The sequence below is a fragment of the Argentina silus genome (assembly GCF_951799395.1).
Source record: "Argentina silus genome assembly, chromosome: 10".
NCBI lineage: Eukaryota > Metazoa > Chordata > Actinopteri > Argentiniformes > Argentinidae > Argentina > Argentina silus.
This window is the reverse complement of record NC_139664.1, coordinates 22774141-22801770: the sequence shown is the minus strand read 5'-3', so window position 1 is coordinate 22801770 and position 27630 is coordinate 22774141. Positions and strand designations below refer to the sequence as shown.

Here is a 27630-nt window from a genome sequence, read left to right as displayed (position 1 = left end):
CACCCCCGTCCCAAATTGACTGTGATTCTTGGCAATCAGCGTTGTGCAAAATTACGGAGTTAACACTGGGTGAAGTCGGTAATTGCTGTCGAGAGCCCTCATATCCTCCACGATGAAGAAGAACAATTCAGCTAAACGGGTAAGCGTAAACGTCGCCAGTATATGTGGGAACAACATTTTGTGGGTTCAAAGCTGCAACAGTTTCCAACGACATCCCCGTAACAAAAAACGACAAGATAACGACTGCTGTGCTTCTGCTCAAACCCAGTGTGATACTTGATCCATGGCTGATTCAGTTACCATAGCCTGCTGGGTCCAAAGTGTCCATTTGTTAGACATGCTTGCTTTACTTTCATTCATCTTAGTCAAGGACACTCACCAGTGGCGATATGATCTAAAGACTTGATTAACAAATGTTCCCCGATTAAATAGAATACCTTATGGAACTAAAGGTGTCCAGTTGAGCCTGCCCTGTAGGATGCTGTGTTAAAGACAATGGTTTTATGGAGCTCTAGTGTGTGCTATCATGCAGGCTAGTCGAGGTGCCTTGGCCTGTTTCTTGGGGTGTGTGTCGCTAGCTGGCCGGTCACTATGTGACTAAAAACATGAGCTCAAGAAAACTGTGGCCCGAGGAATGTGACAGCATCTACATGACAAAGGAAATGACAAGGGCTTGGATCACCGGCACGCAAACTCTCTTCTCTTTCTTTTAAACGCAGCGCCCCTTGTGAATTTTAATGAGGTGCTCTCTCTCACACACAGTGTCCTCTTCTAACCACCACCTATTTCTGTCCTTCCACTGAAATGCAGGGTTTACAGGACGCGAACCAGCACCCCACACAGCCAGACAAATTCGGTTGGATTCGCAAGTTTTGTGGCAAAGGGATTTTTCGAGAGATCTGGAAAAACCGTTATGTGATCCTTAAAGGGGACCAGCTTTTCATCTCCGAGAAAGAGGTGAGTGGCCCTTTATTTGCCAAGCAGACGTTTTCATAGTTGGACATGTACAATGCTTTGTTTTAAGTAAACATTATAAACCTCACAGGTCTAAAAGCATTTCATGGTCCCTCTTGTGTATTAATAATTTCTGCATTGATGATGGCATCTGTTATCATGTTTCACGTTGTAACAATACTCAAAACAGTTATTGTCATTTAACGCACACTTTCACAACTTTATCTTGATATAACTATAGTAGGCCTGTACGTCTGGACTAAAACCGACACCTAGTCTGTGCTAAAACCGAAAATAGACCTACCACTAGTACAATATGTACTGGCAGTAGGTAGGTATAGCCAAATAATGCATATTAAGTGTGTTGTTACTGTCTGGTCTGCTCATCTCCAAATGTCCAAATGTTTTTTGATTGCATGTGTAGTACATACCTTTCTTAGATTCACCTTTTATTTAATTAGGAAACATCATTCAAATAATCACATTTCATCAGGGAATATTAACATCTTTGTTACAGCATGCCATCTATAACTGAGTGTGGATCATGAATGAGAGTTTTGCCAATATGTTTAACCTTTGGACTTGCACCAGTCCCCAGGGACACAAAATATGAGTTTCTCTGCTCTGGATTCACTCAGGTTTCCCTCAGGTTTACTAGACTAAACCAGCAGCTCTAAAAGGATGTGTGTGTGTGTGCATGTGTGCATTAAAGGGGCACTTGAGACCAGAGTTTTGTCCCTTGTCTGAGCTGAAAAATTGCAGATTCACTTAAGGCTTTTGTACAAAACTGCATCTATCATCCCCAGGGTTTGTGTGACAACAATCTTCTCTCTCTCTCTCTCTCTCTCTCTCTCTCTCTCTCTGTGTGTGTATGCAACAAAACAGAGCATTGGTTAGCAGTAGTTTGTGTGGAATGAGATGTCATGAAATACTACGACTCTTCCTAGTTGCTACAATCCCGTCTCTCAAATTAGTTTTTCTTCCTATCCAGTTGTTCAGTCTGAAAATGTGTGTTGATCTGGAGTTCTGTACAAAGACGGTGCTCCGAATGCAAGCTAGTTTTAGTAAAAATTTGGGAAAGTAGTGAAAAATAATTTCATAACTATGCTTCATATACTATCACCATCGCAAGAGTATAAATAAAATAACAACTGGAGGACACAGTACCTCCAATGACATCTGTACCTCCAATGTATTTAGTTCGTTAATAGTATTTTCTAGAATGCTTGTTAATTAATTTTTAGAAGCACTACATTGACACTTGTTTATAACCATGTGACAGAAGTTTTCAACCAAGTGTTTGGTATATTGCATGTCATATCACTAGTGCAAAATTATCTCAATAAGGTATTTTGTGTTGTGCATCCCTATATGCATTGACTGTGTTCATTTTCCACAGAAAGGTAGCCTGTGAGTTTATTGTGCAAGAAAACACAATTCAAATGTGCTCCCAAAACACGCAGAACATGTATTAATAGAGAGAGAAAGCCCTCATGGACTTCTAGCGCCTCGGTCTAGCCTTGTCACGGAGGGGAAGCTGTCAACGTTGATAACCCTAGATGGTAATAAGCAATATAGACGGATGTGTAGTAAGGCAGGCAGGTGTGAGGAGACTGAGAACAGAGCGCAGGCTCCAGGGATAGCTATGACACTGCAGGAGTGTGGTGTGGTGGTGTTGCAATATTAGGACCTTACTTATTATTCTGGTAACCTAGTGACAGAGCCAGCATGTGATGTGTCAGGGTGATTGGAGGGGGGGGGTTACACTCAGTCAGTGTCACTCTGCTGCCTGATACGACAGAGATGTCCTTTTCAAGCTGTCCTGTTATGTGGGTTAGGGTTGAGCAACTCCAGACAGACTGGCTGCATATTGCTGTAAGCGGGAACATCAGAACTCTAATAGAAAGTCTGGAGTTGGTTGCCTCTATCCTGGGTAGAGCCCGGTCGATACTGGATTTTTGGGTCTGATACCAATGATTTATGTAGGGCAATTTTTTTTTAAATATGAAAACAATGGCAAAAAGATGCTCTTAATGCTTATTAGGTAAAAATCCATATCTCAATAATGACCTGAAATTATCTCCCTCCCATAGAATTCTATGGCCACTCCCACTACAGCCAATTAACTAATTGTGGGACTGGGGCCATCTTCCCTGTCTCTCACAAAACCAATAGTAAATCAAGAGAGTGGCACATCTCTACATCTGTACAATCTCTGGTATGAGCATTCTGCCAAGCTCAGCTGAAGCTAACGGGAGGATGTGTTGTTTGATTTTTAGGGATGCTTTAACACCTCCCGGGATCACAGCATCATCTGACAAACCAGGAAGATTCCAAGTTGCGATACAATCAAGGGTTAGACATGTTCACACCTTTTTTATAGGATATAAAGTTTAATAAATAAAGGTGTTTGACGCATAGGAATGCTCTCTGATGGTTCACTACATTAATTGACACCAATCAAATTAGATTTGTCCTTATAGAACATTTTGCACCATGTCTCACAGATTTCTTAACAAAGAACCCAGGACTAAATCACCCATAAGAGCTAACCTATTCAATTGACAATGACAAAGAAGCACCCGTAGGAAAACTTCTTCGGTTGAAGATCGCCTTTTATCAGTGCCTGATAAAACGTTGGATCCATTCTTATTCCCCGTTTAGATTCTCAGGTTGCCTGTAAAGGTGGATGACGTCAGAGCGGCTCATGTTCAGTTTATTTATTTTAACAGCCACATCATGTTTAAAGGGGCAATCTGTAATTCAAACAACAACAACGTGGGCACCCCACCACTTTTTTCGTAAACAGCTGAGGGATGCGGCTGGAGAAATTTAACCACTCTCAATTTCATAGACAGAGCTATGGATGCCAGGACTGATCAGCTATAAAATCTAAATCATAGTTTTAACCATGTTTTGAAGCTATATAGTATTTATAGTTGCATTGTTTGCAAACAATTGAGTAAACAAGCTTATATTTCTGATCGGGTAAGAGAGTTGAACTAATCTCATTAGGAATTTCTAAGTTGTATTCTTCAAGAAAACAATGGCTATGTATCATTAACATATCATTTAAAAGTCCAAAAATGTATGTACCAATTACAGATTGGTTTCACCTTTTAGGTGTCAGCAGCCTTCGGAAGAAATTTAGATGGTGGGAGCATGAGTCATGTGTACGCCTTGATGGAAATCAACCTTTAGTCCCCAGCTTTAGCCACCTCTGGCCCTGAGACCTTAGATGATCTGGGAGGTGTAGCCTGTATGGCTATATCTCCGGATAGCCCTATAGTTGGTTATGGAGCTTCCGTGATATTGTTTCCACCCGGCCGTGTTCAGATCTATAAGGAGAAGTGTAAAGCGGAAGGTTGATTTTGGTCAGGCTCAATAGTCACACTGTGTATTTAGAAGTGTCGTCAACAGGTGGACCTCAGTCTCACCACACACCTCACCTTCTCCAGCACACACATCACACAGAATCTACCATAGGGGCAAGAGTTATCAAGACATGATCAGTGTTTCCCTCTCTCTCTACATCGTTGACATTGCCTTATCACTTACAGTACCTCCACAAAATGTGGTTTTAAAAGAAAGTTGCCCTAGCTAAACCCTGCCACCCTTCAGGATGACAGGGTTACTTATAGTATGTGTCATGTTTTGTGTGTTATTGTGGGACATCTCTCTCCACGACCTTTACATACATGGCATCTGCACACTGTACCACAGGCATACAGCGGACGCTTTACTGAAAAGCTGTCATGGTATTGAAAGAAATAAAGATGCTTTCCACACCAGAAAAGTTGCTTTTACTTTGCTGCATAAGGAAATCATATAACTGATGACCCTTTTACCTTTAATAAATTGTGTGTGGGAAGTAGTTTGCGTCCATATCATGTGGCTAGCAGGTCCACGGTAAACAAAGAAAAGTGCCTCCTTCAACTATCCTCAAGTGGGATTTAGGCCCAGCATTATTTTGTGAGCCGGTGTGGGCATGGATCAGGTTTCATGGAAATCGGCAGGGAAAGGCCTCCCCAGAGTTGGGACAGCTGTTAGAAGGCAGGACTGGCAAGTGGAAGAGCTCAGATTTCTGTTTTCTGTCATTTGCAGTCTACTGTCTGTCGACTTATCGCTTCCTTTTCCCTCGGATTCCGTACCAGATTCACTTCCATTCTACTTCACTATGATATCTCTGTCCTCAACAGGCAGGTACAATGTTACAGTCGTTAGACATGAGCTATGGAAATGTTGACAGAATTTCAGTTCCTTCTTCTGGACATTGTTCATAGCCCAAATAAGGACGATGTGCTTGGTCATTCCCTCTTGGTCTTCGTTTGTCTTCGTCTTCTGTTCTGCTTTGTGTGGTTAGCTAGTGGTTATGAGGAAACATATATGGAACTTCCTCAACTGACTACCTTCTCTCTTCTGCAAATAAGTCACCAAAACAACAACTGCCCAAAGTTTGCCTTTCTGTACATGTTTCCTAGTTTAGGCTTCCCTTCTCACAGAGAGTTCACTATTCCAGTTGAACTACAGTACAAAACAATAATTCTCAAAGAAACCGTTGTCCGGTGAGTCTTATATCGTACTGTAGTTATTTCAGCATTGGAATACTTTCTGTGCAGCCTTTGTAATGTCATGGCAAGATTAGACAAAACAAACAGTTTGATTGAGATACAGATGATCCTAAGCTCTGATACACACACCTTTTGTTTGATTTGGGGGATGGGGTCAAAGGCAACAAGTCGAGGCTTCCAGACGTCTTCTGTGACTTGTGTAGATACTGGCTTTCACTTGAACATTTGGGGCACTCTCCACAAGGTTTGCTGTCTTTAAATACACATTCTGGGATTTATTCTGTTTAATAGAATAGAATACAACTTTCTTGTCCATGCGATGTGGAAATTGCCTTTGGCTTAACATGGCATCAAAAAATAGAAGACACAGCAAAATATCAGAAATAATAAACTATTAAATTATATTTAAAAATATTAAAAAACACCAGGAGCATATCATGAACATTGATAATTCAATGAAGCAGTAAGGCATGATTAGGTGTGGTATATTCTGAATCTATCATATCACAGCTAAGGGGTACTGTTAGCCATGTGAATATAGGTATTGGAAGGTGTAATGGAAAATTTATATAAAGGGCACTAACTTTTGAAGTCCATTTCTTTGTCTGATGGTGCGAGGCAGCATGCTGGTCTAACACTGGCCAGTGTCTGCCAGCTGGCCTCTCATGCCAGGCTTAACATGCCAACAGGCAGGTCCAGGAAAGTGTGTCATTGGAAGTGGGCCTTTTTAGTGTTATAGCAATGACACACCAACAAGCCACATTACGCTTGAAAGATACACACAACTGAAACAATGTCTGCCTCTTTGTCCTTCTGTTAATCTCTCTCTCTCTCTCTCTTTGACGGAACTGAGGTAATTATTCTGGTTGATTATTTAATCCCCAGCCCCCCCCCCCCCCCCCCCCCCCCCACCACCACCACCTCTTCTCTCTCTCTCCCTCTGCGATTTGAATGGGAGCTGTGTTGTAGGTCCAGTGTCCAACAGCCAATCAGGAGAATGATAGAGAGGGCATGCAGGGGTGCTAGTTTCCATGCCAACCCTATAGAAAATCTTCAAAGCCCGCCAGGGGGTAGACCTTGAAGTCTACACCTACGTCATGGCAACCCGCCATGGTGACTCTAATAATGGCCTGGTATCAAGGTGTCAATGACATGAATAGACAAAGGACTGTGTCATGAACCAATTGAACAACAGTTTAAAAAAAGAAGTATGTTGTATACCCAAATTGTGCATTTCTGCTCTCCTTACACCAGATTTTATTTTTTCCGAGTTTGTTGATACTGTGGAGTCAATACAAACTGAAATCCATAGGCATGACCATTGGGGGGTCAGAGAAGAGCAGTCGAGATTTTTCCATCTTTTCCAGTCAGTGGTTGAGGTGGTGTTGTGAAAACTGAACACACCTACACAACATACTGTCCAGGCGGCATTTAAGGGGGTAATTGAAAGATGGAAAGTTGTCATGATTCAACATCCGTCCAAAAGCCTTTTGTGAGCCTCTACTGAGAAACATACTGTTGATACCATGCAAGTATGACTCACCGTCAGCTATATCTGAGTCATAGTCCTGTAATCCAATCATGTCAAACCTGCTGCAACCCACATACAACACATACACCATCCTGCTGTGGCTAATCCTCAGCTCTGGAAATGCATGATATAGCATAACAATGGAACCAACACAAGCATTCACTATCATGATCATTATCAAATTATTTATTTTAGGTTGAATTAGTAAATAGAGAGCATCGACTGTTATGCTTATTACATCTGGGCGAAAAAACTCTGCAAACACAAACAAAGAAGCCTGAACATGGACACACAATATGGCTCCTTACAAAAACTTAATCATGACAAGGTTCCCATCCAAGATGGTGTGAAGAGCAGAAAGTGCACCTTTTCTGGTTGTTGCCTGTCAGTCAGACAGCTGTTGTCAATGACACATCAAGTATGCATCTTAGTGTGTGTGTGTGCATTCGTGTGTGTGTGTGCGTGCGCATGTTTGTTTTATACATCAATGACCACTACAGTGACCTCATTGCCCTGTGAATGACACTGTTGCTGCCTTGATAATATAGGCACCCTAGAGAGTAGCTGCATCAAGCACTACCCATGCTCTCCAAAGAGAGAACATATCTGCATGGCTTCATTTAAACAGGTTTCTCACTTTGAATCAAGATGTTGATGTTGACACTATATTTCATCTCAATTTCAACAACCCCACCCTGTCAACTGTCCTCAAAGTGGAAGCAGCCTCTTCAAGTTCCTCATACTGAGACTATTGGACCTCAAGTCACACATCAGTCGTTTCTTACACCAGGGTATATTTTAGTCACAACTTAATGATGAAGCTGGCAGCAATGAATACATTCTGTTTTGTATTAATGTAGTTAGTGTTGGTGGTTGATACCAGAATCATGAAGTGTCTGCGGCAACAATCTCCTGGCAGCTGCTCTGTGTTGAACATGTGGATGCGTGTGATGGGGACTGGGTTGAGCTAAGCATCTGGGAAGCCATGGCTGATTCAAGACTAATAGAGGGTCTGTGAATCACATGGATATGATAAGTCAAAGTGTTGATGTAGGAGGACATTACTCACACAGACATGCAATGGAGAAATGCATTGCAGACACAGTTCTCTATTTCATTTAAACAGACATGTCCTGCAAGCCGCAGCAAAGTGTCACGGTTTTGAGAACATCGAAGGTGCAATAATTAATTAGTTTTTCAACCAACTGGCCAGCCCAGCACTTGTTTTAATGTTGAGTAGGATCAGGGATATGCGAACACTCTCAAATTCAAAGACAGAGCACTGGATGCAATCCATGACATAAACATTTATATATCAAAGCTACTGTACACTTTGTTTGTTTACAAAGACTGTGTTTACAAAGACTGTTTACAAGGACTTGTTTACAACTTGTTTACAACCTATGATGTTAAATAACCTAATGTTTTGGGTGAGCCAGTTGTACTAAACTTATTAAGCATTTATTATCATATTCATATTCTTTGACATATCAATGGTATGCATCTTGAATTTAAATGACCATTGTGTAGCAGAAAACATCCCAGATTGTGCCTTTAGGTGCTTGGAAATTACCTCTGTTTAGTCAACCAGCAATGTCTCAACCATGTCTGATGGCTTACTGTTAAAAAGCGACTGTACCACACTGATTGAAACTACCATGCATTTAGACAGAGCAGGGGGGGAATGAGCTTTAGTTAATATCACTGCTTGTTCGCCATCCATACCACCTCCAAGGGAGTTCTACGTATTGTTTTTTTATCTTCTCTTTCCAGAGCATTGCAGTGTTTTTCTCCTCAAAAGCACACTTTTAACAGTTGGCTCTTCTGCCCCCTTCCTCCCTCCTTCGTCTTATTCCCCTGTTCATTTGTCAAACACGTGCCAGAGAATGCTGCCAAGCTATGGCTATGGGAGGAGGAGGAGAGGAGAGGGGAGGAGGGTGTTACCAGTGCTATTTCTGGAGCTTTGATATCACCGGTGTGTGTTGCCATGCTCCTATCTCTCCCTGGGTGTATCTCAATAGTCAAAAAGTGGCTTCCTCTCCCTGTCTCCTCTCCTTACCTGCACACATGTAGAGCAAAGACTATTCAAAGAACTTTGCTAATGGACATCCATCATATAGTGTTCACCTGTCCTATGTTTGAATAACTGGAGTTATTGGGACTATTGAGATGCAGCCTCCATCACCCCCCCGCCCCTCCTAACAGTGTTCCACGCAACTTTAATGAGAATGCTCGCTGCTGCTCACCCTTCCTGGGTGACCTAATCTCTATAGAGGAGGAGATACTTTATGGAGAGTGTGTGGATTCACGTTCTAGTTTTGTGGATGTCTTATCATTTATGAACTAGTTGATGGACATTGTGATGCTGCTAGATTAAGCCAAAGCCTTTTGTTGAGCTAAGGATTCTTCCTTCAAGCCAACAGGGGTGTCCAAACAGAATCCACAAAGTCTATGTTCTCACATATAGTAGGATGATGTGCACTGGAGGCAATGGACCTATAAGGGTCCCTGTTCTTTAGACAGTGCACATCATCACTGCCATGATCCTCAAATGATGGGCCTGTCAGTCAGGATTAATCATGCATCAGGTGCTGGTGGACTTCAGGACACCTAGGGATTAGAATATTAATAATACAACTACCCTCACAAGGGGGGTTGAAATGGCCCCTGAGTGGGATTCATGCACCAAGTCATATGACTATGGTGAGGAGGGAGTCAGAGAGAGAACTTTGGTCAAATTCAGACCCCTCTGTAAACCATGATAAACGTCTATTGATGGACACATTTCTATAACGATCCATAAACATATTAGTGTGTACAAGAATGCCAGTGTGCTAGAGGTAGGAAATTGTAGTTAGTTCCATGTATAGGGACAGTGACTTTTTTTTTTCCAGGAACTCATCAGATGAAGATATTTACTGCATACTTGCAGAGCTAGAAATAGTGTTTAGTGGTTACATTAGACATAGGAAATAAAGTATGGACAGCACTTCAATTGATACGTTTTAAATCATAATTGCATGAAGTGTTTTGGCGCTTGCTTTCAGCGTGCATGAAGTGCAAAGACCATGCGCAGGTGGTCGCACTGTGACATTATAAAATCAAAACAAAAACAAAAAGTAATACATCGGTCCCAGTAGAGGATGCTGCAAGGCATTATAATTAAAAGACATAAGCAGATCACTTCCATGCTTGCTTGTGACCTCACATACAGCATATACTTGATACCACAGGAAAATATATCTTAAATCTCTTATACTCTTAATTAAGAGGTATAACAGATATATACCCATAGATGTTTTTGTAAGCCGGTCATTTTGGAGGTGGCTAACCCCTTTCTGAAAAGGGATGCCCCTACTTAAAGCTTAATGTAATACAGCAGCGTTATTAAATATTCATGTCACCACCTTAGTCGGTGCGCAACGGAAAAGGTCCCCTGTAGTTTATCTGCACAGCACGTCCTCTGCCAAAATAAGCATCAGGCATCTTTTGTTTGCAGCAGCATTGGGGACTTGGGTTTCTCCCACCCAAGAAAAGCAATGGGGAACTACATGTATAGGGCCGAGTCTCGGAACGGCTGTACGCCACAAAAGAGTCTCAACAAAGCCTGACAAGATTGCGTTTCACGATTCATTTCTTGGTAGGTTAATATTAGGGGCTTAGGACACCGCGCTCCGGTGTCAATCAACCTCCACGGGCGGCTGTTTGTACTGCAGTTTACATGCCATGGAGGTGGAGAGCTGTTCATACACACTGCAATGGACGTCATGTTGCTGAAAACTGTATTGCTTCCTCACACTCCGAGCTCACACAAGTCTCCAGTCTGTATCCTCGGTATTGCCAACACATGTGAGCATCTCCTAAATACCTGATGAAAACCAGCTATGCCACCGAAAAGCTAGCAACTTGTTGCCGTGAGTGGAGGTATTTGAACCTGAGAAGTGAGTTTACCATCTCAACTCAGTTACATTCCCCTTGCAATTATGTCCTGCAGGTGTCCCCAGTTACTGAGGGCTCAGACAATCCCCTGGCATGACGTTTTCAGAGCAAGAGCAGGGCGTAGGTTTCATTAAGGATGGGTGGGACATGTCCCACTTACTTTTTGAAAAAGGCATTTTGTCCCCCCCCACTGTATCCATGAGATCACATTTAAAAGCTGCAACTCTGGGTGCTTTAGGACCATGCAAAGGCGAGCAGGTAATCGCCTGGCTTTAGGACCATGCAGAGGCACTCTGAGGCTGCTGAAAAACCACAAGCTGCCTGTTTACCTCAGTGCTGATGCTGCCGTTGCTAGTCACGAAACAGTGATCATGGACTGAGTGACTGTGACGTTCCGTGTTTTGTCCCCTCTTGACCCCTCTTGAAGTAGCTAGATAACCACCTGATCTGCAGTTGCCAGCTGTCAATCTGCTAGCAGATTTGATATCTAACTAGGAATCACGTTCGGTGCAGTAGTCTAACTAAACTTTGCCAAGTAATTAGTTGTTTGCCCCACTCACAGCTAGCACCAAGATTAAACTAGCTTCAAAAGATTTAGACATTTTCAACGCAATGTGCGTGCTTGGCTATTTCTGATTCAATGAACATCAGGATCTGTATAATGAAATATGAACAATGTCAGATGTTCAATAGTCGTTTTCTTTAGATTATAAGAAACCATTTTTAGAATATAACTCAGAATATAGAAAGGTGAGTTCTATATTCCGAGTTCTATTCTAAAAATTGTTTCTTCTGATTGATATGATGTTGGTTCTTCTACAGGCAAGGTTCATAGGCTATATCCTATCATTTGGCAACATGTGAAAAAAGACTTACAAAGACTTACTTTTGATGCCCTTTATGAGATACTCTCCTTTAATTTACAAGGCTAGTTTCATTATTACTTTATCAACTCGAGAACAACTATTGAGCTAACTTCTCACATTGTTCATGTTTCATAACATAGATCCTGATTTTCATAAATCTGATGAATAATGAAAATATTACCGTATTGCTACTAGGTGCAAAGGAGTAGTGACAACATATGAAACTGTAAAGTGTTACTGTAGTTTTAGTTTCCCCCTATATTCCCGACCATGAAAAAGTGTCAATGCGATGGTACTGTCCTTAGCTGCCCGCCATGACCCTACTGCTGCTGTTGTCTTCTAGCCATGCTGCACGCTAAAGAGCCCACAGCTTGATTCCCCTTTGCCCCACTCTTCTAATAGAAATTGATTTCCACTTTGTGAGAGACCGTTTGTGCCTGGGGGGGGGGGTGGCGGGACGTCAAAGCAGGTCCTGACATGCACGTCTGGTTCAGATGGAGGCTTTGACAAGGACAGGGTTAGGTTTGAGTTCACGTTCAGTCAAGACCTTGGGTACAATGGGTGACAGATCAGTGTGTCTCACCTGTCAAAGAGTCTCACAAGTCCAGTGGTTTTCTTGTGACCAGTAAAGGTGTAGATAAGTGTTTTTCCTGGTTGGGTCGCGTGGTCTGGAACAACTCATGGCCTTATGCATAACCAATGAGAGGATATGGGCCACAATCCACAAACTGAACGGCAGGGTTCCAATTCACTGGGGCAACTTAGTACAACTTTATCATTTGCAGAAAAACTAAACAAATAGGAAGGAGAACTTCTGGCCTAGCCTGCAGTGGTTTCAGTCAGACAGGGGCAGTGGTAAAAGAGGAAGACCCCCATCAGGCTCGTGACTGCCTAAGCCATACTGGAGCGTGGCGAGCCACTGAGACAAGCAACAAAACAAGGGAAGTGAGCCTTGTCTTTGGGACCAGATAGGGTGTGTGTGTGTGTGTGTGTTTGAGGGAGGGGGGGGGGTGATGATTAAAACCAGAGTCAGTGTCATCAGCACTAGGGGGGACATGTGAAAGGAGGGGGGCTGGTGGGGTCTGATATCTCCCAAAACCTTCTGTTGAGTGCCAGCTTCTCTCTCAATCAGAGGCTCACAATCCGCCTCCCTCCCAAGACCACACAACAACCTAACATTTCCCCAAAACAGCTGTGCTGTGTCGCTGCAAACTAATCCTTTGTAATGTATTAAAAAGATGGTTTAATTGACCCAAATTCAAAAATGCTCGAAAACTGGAAATGGGTCGAACACTAAGTGCATGGTTTGGTTATATAATAAATATATTTATACTCAAGATAAGCAATGACAATTTGGGGTGTCAGTTTTGGTATTGTATGTATTTATGTTAACCCTGCCTGAAAGCAGAGAAGTTCTCATTTTCTTATCAACCTTCTTAAATCCACATTTGTTTTCTGTCTGGCTATCTTGGCAACATGCTATCATTACTAGGCGTCAGAATACATATGCTTGTTCAATTCATACATTCATCACATTAATAGAAGCAATATCTTCAACACAGTCACCAAGCAAATGTTAGGAAATAATAGGCATTAAGTTCAAGCATTAAAGTATGCCTTTTCTCGAAAACACCATGCGATTGTTGTTTCGAGAATGCAAGGTTATACCAGTATTCAAAATTTTCGCTAATAGTAAAGTATAGTTTGGGTTTTGTTTACAAAAGGGAAAGAAGATTCAATATGTTCACTCACAACATTTTATGGGGGCCCCAATAACAGACTGCCTTGTGGGGGAGTATGCCAAAGCTGTGCCCCCCATGTGGCATCTGCTGCCCTGGACCTGACCTCCGTGAAGGAGCTTGGGGTCAAACCACTAGTCTTAGTAGGGCAGCAGAGATCACTGCTATGAGGGCTAAAGGTATTCTATTCTATGCTTTGGAACACTGATGGGGGGGCTTGACCACTGATAATCGTGTCTCTCTTTGCTATGCTTATCACTGAATGATTAAGCCATGTATCAATCTTTTGAGTGCCCATCAAATACTTAAAAGGAAGCATTATTTCGCTTGGAGTTTGCACTTTTTGGACTATTCCACTGGTTCCATTGTACCAGGCAAACTACATCAATATTTGACCAAGCTCTTTCTGAAACACCTATGTAGTGCAAAGGATAGAAATAGCATTTCCCCACATTTTCTCATTAACTTGGAACTCGTGTTCCCCATTTCTGTTGATGTAACCAACATGTCCGGAGTGCTTCAGGTTCAACCGTCATGCCAAATGGCAGCATAATTCCCCACCCACGTGGAACAGAGGTGGTTTTCGGGGAACCATGCTTGCACAATGTGTAACCTCACCTGAGACCTAAAGTCCTGGCTAGGCTGTAGCCCAAGTCAAACCCAGTCAGAGATCCACAGGGATGGAGGGACATTAAAGGGATGGAAGGGATGGAGGGACATGAAAGCTTTGGACACTTTGTTTTGTTTCCTCATCCACACACCCAAACTGATGGGTCAGAGCCTACTGCCAAGCTTAATAGCATTAAGATACTCCAGGAAGCCACTCAACAATAGAATCGTATGCTGCCACAGGGGTACCAGGACAGGCCCGTGACGAAGCAAGAGGGTGGGGGTGCGTCATAGACACAAAGCCCTCACAGACCGTAATCCAATTAGTAGCCAGCATTATCGAGTCTACTGCCTTTGTCTTGTTTGTTGCTGGTGTGGTGTGGTTGTTGGTGTATTGGTAGTATATGTGAGTGAGTGGGGTGGTGATATTGGAATTCATGCAAGAATCCTAACTGGCCATGTGAATCAAGAATTCATTGTTGTTTATTTTTCTTTACCTTGCCACGTCATATATATGTTTGGCTTTGCATATTCTAGCCTGACGCCCCCCTACTACCACCCAGAAACATTAGTTTCTCGTTTGTTTCAGATTCATTTTGGGCCATAATCTCTTTTGCTGTAGACAGATCTGCAAGGACAACAATTGTAGCAGGCTGGCTGCTTTGACCCTGCCAACGTTTGCTTGTTCCCTGTAGGTCGGACCGTAGATGGATAGCCATCTCATGTTTCTCCTGTGAACCACTGAAGATGGCAATCATTGCAACCTTTACACTTTTTGCAGTTGTAACATGATTCAGCCTGTTGGCCTCTGTATTGTGGCCTTAGCCTGAGTGATTTGGCGGTTGAAAAAGACTTACATAAAGAGTATGGGAGGGCACGGGATACAAAACATGTTTTCCTTAACCCCAATATCGGTCCATCTGTTTAAACTGCTCCGTCTGTTCCCCCACAGGTGAAGGATGAGAAGAAGATTCAGGAGGTGGTGGACCTGACGGACTACGAGCGGTCAGAGGAGCTGCGCAAGGCCAAGAGCCGCAGCAAAAAGAACCACAGCAAGTTCACCCTGCTGCGCTCCAGAACACCAGGGAACACGGTACGTCTACAGGGATGGAGCACAGGGGCTTTTGTACTGAATAGGGCTTTTCAATACTGCACTTTTTTGGCTTAGGAGACAGGGTTACAGTAGGCCAGTGTGTATACTGCCGTTGAAACTGTGGGCTACCTCAGTGCCGCTGCTGTGACAGACTACTGTCTGTATTTGACTGTTCTTTTTTACCACCCTCTCCGTCATATCATGTATCACATCACTTTCATATAGGTGTCATATCATTGCTATAGCCTTGGACAGTTCTTGATGTGTGACATTCATGGTCTGTAGGCTACACATTTTGATTCAGCTCCTGTGTGTGCTTGTCGAACCTTTTAAACACTGACTATCTGTACCAAATGCATAACTGAGTTTGAACCATCGTAACTAACGGGATTCCAACCCAGGTCTCTGGTGTGCCACAACAACCGTAGCCTGCTAAGCCAGTCTTAACTCTTGAGTTAGGGATAAGAAAGTGCAGTGTTGTTTGTGTTGACCATTACCATTTGTAGCAATTTCCACACAGGAAGCTCTAGAAAAATAAAGTAATTTTAATTGAATTGAGAATAGGGCAGGGTTGTGGTTTGGGTTGTGGGGGGTGGTAGGAGGATTAAGTTCTGTTTCAACACCAAGTTACGATATGAAACGAAATCTTAACCTTACCTGCTTAACTATGCGAGCCAACCCTGGGTCTAGGGCTGAAGGTTCAGCATGGTGTCTAGCCAACCCTGGCATCTAGGGCTGAAGGTTCAGCACGGTGTCTCTGGGTAGAAGCAGCAGAGGTGAGAGGAGATAAATGAAGTCAAACAGGATCACAGCTAATGACTGTAGACAGAGGTGCTGGCCCTCTGAGCTGGCTCAAATGATGACCAGCCCTGTCAATCAAGCTGTGTGTCTATCCGGCTGACAGAGCTGATGTAATAACACCAGCTAGTTGTGCGACTTGTCTTGAGTGTTTTTGAACCTGCCATGACACGCACATGCACAAACCTTTTCTCCCCAACAAAGGAAACAACTAAATGTCCAATGATTTAAAGACCACTTGAATTCTAACACTTCACCCCTTCTTTCCAAATTCTGTGTACACACACGCGCACGCACACAGATTTCTGCCATCTGCATGCTCTCCTAGAAACACTCAGAAGCAGCAGGAGGGAGGAGGATAAGGTGTCATGTTGGGCTGGCAACTTACACACACACACACACAGATGATGTCTATATGACTCTCCCACACGGCTGCAGTTTCGTGTAGCCCCATCGGGAGAAAGTACACCATATGGTCATATCTTTGTGTGAATGTGCGTTACCCGTACACGCACATACATGTGGTGTGAATGGGTTTCTGAAATGCCTATCTGAAGGTTTCCTTTACAGGTGGTTTTGAAGAATTGTGCAAGAGGGAGAAAAGGTCATACACATGGTAAAGGATATTTGACCTATAAATTGTGTGATTAATACATAGTGGCCAAAACAATAACAAACAAAAAACAATATCGTACAAAATACAGGACTTTGGAGTTGGTGTTCATGAGTGTTGTCATGGGGATAGCATATATTCTGTGATGTTCAGTTCTTGCTCTGAGAAGCCTACGTTTGTGTGAGTGGGGTGTTTCCCTGCCTGAGGTTGAGTTTGAGATATTAGTTTTCATTCAGCTATTATTTAGTTGGAGTTTCAATTAATCTCCTTTATTGAAGATGAGTTGACCTCAACACTGTCGTAGAGCACTCTTATCTTCCCAGCAACCGACATTGCTTATTTTATAAATACTTAGTAAATAAAGGAAGTATCTGCACTCCTGATATTGTTAATGCAGGTGCAAACAGAGTAGGAAAAGACATATGAAATTGTAAACTCATGCAACACTGACTTGCAAAGTGAGTGAAAATGATCACTCAAGTTAAACATTTTTTTAGAATGTAGATAGTCCCAGATGCAGTGTGATTACACATTTGTATATGTTTGACCATACTGTGACCATTTACACTCTGAAGAAGGTCTTTTGACCGAAACGTCAGTGTAACGAGGTCCTAAACACGGAGGCGGACTCGGTGGTGGTGATAAGGGAAAACCCCAGTTTATTTAGAATGTTACTTCTTTTCATCCGTTTCCGGTCCTGGTTGACTTTCCAGTCTCAGCTTTTCAGCCTTCTCCTGTCCAAAGCAGAGGCACACACATCTTAAACCATTTCGTTAACGAGGCTTCATTTGCAACAGGTGCACAACGAAGCCTCGCTCCCTCTACAGGCCAAACGCTGCATGTCCCCCCACAGTCAGTGATCATAAAATGCGATATAGATTTTCTAAACATATTATATTATTAGAAATTGAACATATCACTTGCAGTACACACCCCTTAACTCAAGTATTGTTGTTTATTTGATGAACCAATTGATTGCATTCCAGTTCACCTTCATTGCAGTTGCACTGCGAGGATCAGAAAATTGCTATATCAATGTTGAATTTCCGAATTGGCTAAAATGTGGTTAGGGATAGGTTTACGGATAGGGTTAGGATTCATGGTGTGCAAGCCCAGTGTAGGCCTGGTTCCAATACTCTGGAAATGCATGCTTCCCTCCTCCTGTCTTTGCAGTAATCACCTGTCTGACATGATATGACTGGTGAAAGCCATGCAGTTGAAGGCTCACTCTCACCTATCAAGTCATGTTAGATCAGCGATTACTTCAATGAAGGGAGGATAAAAGCTATATTTTTTAAAGTATTAGAACCCTTTCTCTGCCCTCCTCTCTTCCTTACCATGACCCTTCTCTCTCTCTTATCATCCTGTTTTCTTCCCCGCTCAGGTCCAAAACCTGGTGTTCCTGGCTGTCAGTCCTGAGGAGAAGGAGTCTTGGATCACCGCCTTAAATGGAGCCATCACCAGAGCTAAGAACCGCATTCTGGATGAGGTGAGACTGCATCTGCACCCTGCTGATGCTGAACCCAAACCCAGCCCCTCTATCCCCTAGTTCCTAGCCATTCCTGGAAGTCTGAGACATTGGGATGGGTGGAAGAAACATGGCGGCATTTCTACCAATCAGAAGAAAAGATTAAGCTGTTACCATATTTCTTCTATCTATCCAATCTTCTCTATACATATACAGCACCAGTCCAGCTGTACACCCTCTTCAACCTTATGTCTGTGTGACTCTCTATCACAGGCACCTATCTTTTGAAGTTAGACAGCGGTCTTTAAAGGTGCAGTCTGTGAGATAATTTTTTAATCATAGACATTTTATTTATTGAACGGCAAAAAGATTCTACTCTATATGATAGAGCTGCATAGGAGTTGAAATGAGCGAACAGGATCACACTCTGATCTACTATCTTTATATTTACATTTTCTTTTACATTTACATGACATTTAGCAGATGCCTTTATCCAAAGCGACTTACAACAAGTACATTTGTCTAAGTAAGTGAATTATCTATACATCAGTCATAAGAAAAACAAATCTATGCCAGGACCAGGGGCCATTGGCAGTCACAATGCTAGAAGAAGAAAGAATTACAGTAAGGAAGAACAGTAGAGAAACTGTACAGGGGGGTAGTGGGGATGAAGAGGTCTTAGGAGGGACAGTCAAGATGTAGCCTGAAGAGATGGGTCTTCAGTCTATGGTGGAAGATAGGTAGTGACTCTGGAGTCCTGACAGCAGTGGGAAGCTCGTTCCACCAGCGGGGTGCCAAGACAGTGAAAAGCTGTGACCGAATAGCGTGACTGCTGAGTCCTCCCTATCTTAAACAGATTTCCTGTTGAGGGTATTAGCTCAGTTACACACACACACACACACACACACACACACACACACACACACACACACACACACACACACACACACACACACACAGTGCAGTATTAATGACCCCTGTAGAGTGAAGCTAGATACTGCCAGATGTGGCATTCTCCCAGGCCAATCTGCCACTCCTTATCAAAGGCTTTCCTCAAACTTCCATCTCCATTTAGGAGTGGGATGCTCCGTCACGTTCCAGCCCTACTTGTGGTCTTGTCTCCCTCATAAATACACTTACATTTACACTCTGCTGTGCACTATCACAAACACACAAACCGTACAAACACACATAGGTGCTCTCACACACACACACACACACTCATTCACTCAAAGAGGGGTGTAATTTATAGCATCCGCATGCTCTCACCGTAACGAGAAAGCTGTGTTTATTTGCGTCATAGAGGTCTGTCAACGACACGTGGTGGAAGACAACAAGGCAACTCAACTCAATCACATCAGCTCTTGCTATCTTGCTATCTACTACATAACAGAGGTACAGTAGAGATCTAGTCTACCGTTATTATTATTATTATTGTTATTAATAATTTGTTTTTATTATTTATTTATCCAAATGAGACCCATTAGATGTACATTTTATTTTCAAGAGAGCCCTGGCTTAAGATTTTAGGCAATAATGGTGGGAGGAGGCAGATGGACTTTCATTGAAATTTAGTTACAAAACCCGAAAAAATGCAGAACTACAAGTGTTATTATCACATTAAAGGTGCAATCTGTAACTGCTTTGCCCCCTGTGGCCATGGGGCAAAATGCACCAACAATTAATGCTCAAACCAAAGAACCTTTGATTGAACCTTTTAAAAATCCTATTTAGAATCCAAACAGACAGACAGGTGTATGGGTAGTGTATGTAGGAGCTATCGGTTACCTCTGGGCTCCAGTGTCCTCACCACTCAATACCCTGATACCGGAGACCAGGACTCTACCACACTCTTCTCAACCGTTGTTATGGAATGTGGATCAACAGAATAGAATGGAAGAGTATAATGGAATATAATGCTTTACTCTGTTGAGGGTTTTTAGATTGTTTCCCTGAACATGTGATCCCTGAACATGTGGTTGGACCAAGCAAGCGTCTTGGTGTCCAATTTAAGAAGCACTAATACAACCTATTAGGTTACAAGATGTCATATTCTCTGGTTCCATAATGGCTAATACACTAGAGGTATGGAGACAGGTTAATAAACATTTGAAGATCTCATTTCAATTGCAATGGCAATCTCCGATTTGGAGAAACAATTCTATCTTAACAGGTTCCAAACCATTTATCTTCCTACAGTGGTCCTCCAGGAACATGAACACCTTATATGATGTATTTAACAAGTACAGGTCTCCAGGAACATTAACACCTTAGATGATATCTTTTAACAGTACAGGTCTCCAATCTTTTCAACATCTCAATGAAACATCTATCCTCCCAGGGACATCCTATGTTCTCTATATTAGGCTCTGCTCTGCTCTAAAAGCCTACGGAGTTCCCTGGGACCAATTGTTTCTCACCTTTTGGTTCTCACGTGTATATACTCCCAAATCTGTAGGCTTAGTCTTCGTCCTCTATTCAATGTGTAGATCGATTGGCAAGAGTTCACCTGCTGTCATTTCTATCTGGAACAGAGAACTCTTTTAGAGGCAGTTGAACTGCAAGACAATATGTAACAATGTTTTTTCTTCCTGTAAGAATTGATCTGACCAATTAATTAATTTCAAATGTATTCATACATTTTACTTCACTCCTTATCGTCACTTTCAGATCAAACTTGCTGAAGAAGTTTCTGTCGGGGTGATGTTTTCAGTCAGTGATGTTTTCAGAATGCCCAGTGGTCTCCGACCTCAGTGGTCTCCGATCCTAAACAACCTGCTAGACCTGGAGTTATGCATGTGTCCAGGGTTACTTCTTCTTGCAAACACTGTTGATAACTTGAAATTGAATGTAATGAAAATGCGTCCTTATGTGTGCAAAAAAGAAAAAAATTATAAACCTAAAACCAACTTAAATTATACTATCTAGATATACTCATCTTGGAAAGCTCAACAGCCAAGTTACATGAGGCAGCTATTAAGACTCACCAACCTACCTTTTTGTACACCTACCTGTAGTTACCTGTACATCTTGCCCTGTGTGGTATTGTATCCCTCTGTGTTTGGGTTTTCCCCCTTCTATGACTGTAAACTTAGAAACATCAGAAGACATTAACGCCAAGGCCAATAATGATACACAGATATAGAACAAATGGAAGTGGATCGAGCTGAGGTTTATATGATAGAACAGCTTTGCAGGGGAAAATGTCAATAAAACGATGGTGTTGTAATTATATTGTGTAACAATGATGTAAAAGTATTATGTTGAAGTGTTGTGTTGGGGGTAATAAATAATCTGTTAATAAAGCCTATTGTTGATCATGTCTCAAAGGAATAGTAATAGAGGAATCAAGAGGCAAGGATACAGGAAAGATTGATTAGATCAAATCTGGTAACTGTTTTTACATAATATTCCAGCCACACGAAAGCAAGTTCTAAAGAGACTCTGTCGTTCTTTTGTTACAAGCTGTTTTTTTGTTGAGTGAACATGAATCCAAAGCAGGAAACATTGTTTTGACTTATCCCAGAACCCAGGTTAGGTTAGGTTGAATAGGGCCCTATAGCAATAAAGTAGTAGTAGGTTAGGTTGAATAGGGCCCTATAGCAATACAGTAGCAGTGGGTTTGGTTGAATATGGCCCTATAGCAATACAGTAGCAGTGGGTTTAGTTGAATAGGGCCCTATAGCAATACAGTAGCAGTGTTACAACAGCATTACACATTTTCAATTGCTCCAAATGAAGAAGTATTGGGAAGTCAGATAAGCTACATCATGTTGGCCGTACAATTCCATTATTGAAGAGAGACTGAGAGCTTACAGATTAACACATAATTGCCCCCCCCCCCCCAAATCCCTTAAAAGCCTGAGAAACTTTATTGTAATAACTCCCTTGCACCCTCCTATCCACACCCCCATCCTTTCCACTAAGCCTCTACTGCCAAAAATACAGATTAGCCACATTTTCAGGTAAAGGAACCAAATCCAACACTCTGTGACTCTGGATTTGGGGCCTCTTAGAGTGTATTCATAGGAAGTTGCCACATATCAGCTTAGGGCTTTGTGTTATGGCAATGAAATGGATAAAAGCTTTACAGTATGCAAGTGATGATTGGACTTTGATGTTTAAATATAATACCAGTAAATGATATGAGAGAGAGATAGATAGATAGATTACAAACCGTAACACATCAATTACATGTCAGCCCCACTACCAATAAATGAAAGAAAGTATGTTTTAGGTGCGTGTTATACAGTAGAGAGGGTTGTCATTGCTACTGCAGGAGTGTTGGCCGCCAGTGTGGCTAGAAGTTAGCTCTTTGTTCACCAAGGCCCTGAGGGTTGTTTTTTGTTGGCGCCAATTTTCCCCAATTAGTCACATGCTTGGAGATAATCAATGACCAGGTCGTTAATGTGATCAATAAACTACACACACACACACAGCCCTCAGGATAGTGACAATGTCAATCCTGTCACTGACTTTGTTTTACCATGTCTCGCTCTCTTCTCCCAGGTCACGGTTGAGGTTGACAACCTTCTGTCCCATCTCACACGCGACCGGGCAAAGATCCCTCACACCCGCCGTCTCCCTACACGAGGCCACCTCATGGCTGTGGTAGGTACCCTGCTTTTCCTGGGAGAGTTGCTGTCATCAACTATGGTTTCCCTCTGTACTTCCATTCAGCCCGACACATTGGAGCCAATAGAAAAGTGTGGAAAATGCAAGCTGCATGTGGTCCAAGGTCTGATTACCACCACAGTGTGGATCAGTTCAGTAGATCAAGAAATTAAATGGAATTAAATTCATGATTCGGTTATGGTCCATTCGTTTCTCAAAGGCTGAATTTCTATTTATGTCTTGCTTGCAAATAAAACATGAACCCCAATCCTTATCGTCACTGCTATCAGTTGTCATCATCATCAGGCTTCAAAATATCGATCACTGTCTCTTTCTCTCAGTATGTTGTTATTCTCTTCAATGTAGCTATCAATGAGTATATTTTTCTTTCTCTCTGTGGCTATTACTTAGTGTATGTCTCTGTCTCGCTGTGGCTATCACCACTAACACACTTTCTGTTTCTCTATGTCCAGGCGTCCACATCTACCTCGGATGGCATGCTGACCCTTGACCTCATCCAGGAGGAGGATGGCTCGGCCCCTGAGGGCCAGGACAAGAGCTTCCGGTTTGACCTGGACAGACCGGCCACGCGCCTCACCCCCGATTGCCCTAGGTCCAAAACGGACGGCGCCCTCTCTGCCACTGCCGCTGGTGAGGCTTCTGTGAAGTCCCAGAGCCTGCCTCGAGAAACCGCCGTGGCCTGGGACGACAAGCAGCAGGGCCACGGCCACACCCCGCAGGCCGGCAAGCGCCTCACACCGGCCGAGAAGAGCCGCTGCGCCTCCATGGACGAGATCCTCTCACACTCTGAGACACGGGCCACCAAGCTGCGGACTCCGGGACTCCCTCACTCCCCGGCCTCGGCTCCGCCCGGCCACCTGGCACCCATCAGCCAGCTGCAGGACCTCATCTCTCAGAAACTGGAGAGAACTCAGGAGCTGTTGACAGAAGTGCGGGTGGTTCCGAGCGAGGCCTCGGGAGAGAAGGGAAAGGGGAAGGCGAAGAACTCACCGAACGGCTCCAAGGGGTCGGAGGCGGGAGCGCGGGCGGAGGCGGAGAGACTGCTCAAGGAGGCAGCGTCCACGTGGGGCCAGGCGAAGGAAGTTCTGGAGGAGGTGAAGGAGCTGAGGGCGCTGTACCGCCAGCTGGACTCATCATCGCCTTCAGGTGCCGTGGCCTCTCCCCTCTCGCCCCTCACACCCTCCCACAGCGGCAAGCAGACTCAGCACAGGAAGAGCATGATGTGATGATGGGAACACTCAGATGAACTTTGAACCGAACTGATGTGAAGAAAGAAAACATGCACACAAAAGCCACAATATTGTAAAAGATATCTGATGTTTTTTCCCCGTTCTATGTTTCCTTGAATTTGACCGGTTGATAACATTTTGTTGCCCCCAACATTTCCTGAAGGTTGGTCACTGCGTTTGAGCACTCCTTGTATGTGAAGGGTAGGAAGCAAGGGTAAAGGGAAGAACCTGCCAAATGTCCCTATATGGTTGGTCTCTATGGTTGACCACTGTGACTAGTATTCTTTGTAGTAGGGTGGGGGCAATGGTAAAGAGAAGCAGGTACTAATGTCTAATGTCTCAAATTAAAGGTTATCCAGCTAGCTTCTCTGCAACTAATCGACTGCTATTTTAGCAGCCCTTGGGTGCTGCAGTGTTGGGTTTTGTGGGCTCAATCTGGACGTTTTGCATTGGTTTTCACAGCGATGCCATATGACAGGCAGGTAGGGTTCAGATGGAAGTTTTGGGGTGCATAGGGAGAGAGGGAAAGGCTGTCCTGGTTAGGGGATAGACGATGGGATGGTTAATGCCAATACTAACCGTGCTAGTGTAACACAACGTAACAGGTGGCTGCCTTTACTGGAGCTGACGTCCCTCTACATCGTCATTGGTGGGAGAGGATTACTCTAGAGATGAGGCCGGAAATGGAACTGGGTTGCCACCACCCTTTCTGTCCCCCACCCACCTCTCTCATGGCTGGAATGAGACTGTTTCCTAACACACTGGAACACTGGAAAGTTCTCACTAGCTACTCAATACTAACAGCAGTACCAACGGTAGGCCTATACCAGCCTCCACAGCTCTCGAATAGAGTAAGGGCAGTAGTACACATCTGTTCTCATCTCTAAAACAGAAAACAGACTTTAGGTCCTAGTTATAGTGTAGAAGTAGGGCCAGGAGTTTGGTCGGATCACGTGGTCAGGAAAAACTGGCCCAAACTCATCTCTGCTGTTTTCAGTAAAATACACAAGGGTGGTGGTTGGACCAGTTATGGTCATGTGTGTAAGCCATTTACTGTATGGTTGTTGTTTTACTTTGTGCCAGGTTGACATGAGGAACAAAAACACAGAGGGGGAACATTTAGCACAGCCAATGGCCACTCCAGCCAAATCTATTTATGATACTATCTCAGAGGCAAGATGGCTTCCATTGGTGTGAGTGAGAAACATAAAATGAAGATCAGATGCAGTGCTGAGAGGAACCTCTTGGAAGTGATTTGCTAAATGAGTGATAATAACAGAATTGCACTATAACAGAACGCTGTAAAATGAGAAGGTGAAACTGGCAAGTGGAATGTGCAGATGCCTGTTTGGCTTTTAACTGTATACACATTTGTTTAGACAATCTACTGTGTCCTGGAACCTAAGGGCTCTTCAGTTCCTTCCATTTTCAAATCTAAGGTTATGATGGGGACAATTTGTGTCAATTGTGCTATTGTGAATGCATCCCTCATGTGGCTCTAAGTTAGCCTGATAATGGTAATGCTGATTGTTGCTGAGGTTGCCCTCTGGATGAACTTACCCTCCCTTTATCCCAACCATTATGTGGAAAAACGCAAAGGTTTATCCTACTCCCCTGTTTATCATATGGGGTTCTTAAGAGAAAGCGGAGCTATGCAACGTATACTGTAACCATAACTACAGGGAAATACTTGAGGAGCAAGCAATAGCCAATAGATGGTCTCGCCAGTTCCCCCCTGCCTTTTTTACAGTCAGCTACGTAAAGTAACGTGCTGTGATAATGGTTCACTCTGGACTGTCAAGCAGACTTTACAAAACAACAGTGTTATGATTACGTTGTGATTATTGTATTTTGTATTGATTTAAATACTTTTGTAGAAGGATTAAAGGTATGCTTTTAAAAACAAAATATGCAGGGGTCAAAGGTTTTGAACATTGCACCTGTATTTCACCCTAACGGACATACAAAAAAGTGAGGAAGGTTAAAAGGAGAGAGACAACAGAAAAGCAAAAGCCTTCCCTGGTAAAAAGTAAAGCTTAGTAGGCCATTAATGACATTGTTTACTTCAATAGAATTGCCCTGTAGCCTTTTAGTTTTGACCTTGGCTAAAGTACGATCTCGTAAGGCTGAAACTAAAACCAAATGCTTGTTCAAACCTGAGATGATTGGTGATCTTTTCTTTTCTTTTTCTTTTTCCGAAGCCCTGTAAATACTTTTGAGCATCTCTAATAATCTCAAATGGACATGTCTCACTACCATTTTTATTTTCCGATGATGATAATTCCGGCTTTGCTTTTCTGCTTGAGCCACTGAGTCTCTCATTGCTGTTCTTTGTTAAGGTAGCTAGTATTGTTGTTCAAGGAGACATAGCAGTATGTCATACATTGCTGTGTGGTGAGATATTGCACTTCTTGGGGACAATGTTTTTCTTATAGGCGCTACAGGATGAAAAAGTGCTAATATTTTAGCATCACAGCATTGGAGAGTAAGCGTTCTCCACATTTTCTGACTCTGCATCCTGATGCCCCTTTCCTTTTTCAGTAGCAGTGCAATTAAGCTCTCTTGCTGAGTTCCCAAAAGCCTGAAAAGTTTGGTTTATGACATGACAGAGAAACTGAAATGGCTTTACATTGAAGTTCATCACCTCCAAGCTCTCTCAGTACTTGAGACACAACCACAATTATAGCAATCAGCCTCATTCAACAACTGTTGTTCTGCATTGAATATGCGTTGTTTGCTTTTTTGAGAAAAGAGCATTAGCAATGAAGCCGAAAATTGTAATAAACATGAATTTGTACGTCATGCCTGAATACTTTCACCCTTGGAATTTGCATGTCTGTTCATAGGCGGTGTAGATTAATTTAATGATTTATCCAGGTGTAGAGTATTTTTCAATGGCAGCAATAATAGCATCTCAAAGCTATGCCAAAGATAACATTGCAGTACAAGCAACAGAACAGTTCCTATTAAAATACATAGATTATAATGTAAAATGTATTGACAGTCCCATGTATGGATAATGCTTTTTATTTTTTTGCAGGTTGACCTGAAATTCTATTTGACACCCATTCTTCATAATTTAATCCAAAAACAGAGCTTGGTAAAACAATACATCAATGTAGCCATTGGATTAGGCATTTTAATACCTTCTGGGATGTAGCCATACGTTGTAAGGTCCAATGTTGATGGTCAAAATGCAATCTGATCAGTCATTGTGAAATTCTAATCGAGACTGAATATTTTGGTTAATTTAAATGTGAAATGTTTTCCTGTATTGTATTTTTTCCCTGCCATATTTTCAGTTCTCCCTTCCAATTTTGAAACAGTAGCTACCGTAGCCTTAAATACAAAAAGGATTCATGGAAAGTTACTCAGCAACTCTAAGGATTGTTCCCAACTGATTACAAAAATCTAAATTTGTGTACATGATGGATGAGATAGGAAGATAGTACCATAGGAATACAATACGAGATTACGGAGTGTCGGTGGATTACTTGATGTGAATGGAGAACAAGTTATTGTACTCTGACTCAGAGGTTGAAATCCTGACTGCTCAGGGTTTCATTTGAATAAATGTGCTTAACA

At 42.7% G+C, this 27630-nt stretch overlaps 1 protein-coding gene across 1 annotated transcript; it reads left to right on the top strand.

Annotated features, from left to right (window-relative positions):
- plekho1b (pleckstrin homology domain containing, family O member 1b) lies at positions 1 to 27627 on the top strand. Its single transcript, XM_083678468.1, has 6 exons — positions 1 to 139; positions 811 to 957; positions 15162 to 15302; positions 18098 to 18202; positions 22691 to 22792; positions 23269 to 27627. Exons 1-6 carry the CDS (start codon positions 113 to 115, stop codon positions 24040 to 24042), a joined length of 1296 nt encoding a protein of 431 aa, XP_083534594.1. The 5' UTR covers positions 1 to 112; the 3' UTR covers positions 24043 to 27627.
- The last annotated feature ends 3 nt before the right edge of the window (positions 27628 to 27630 follow it).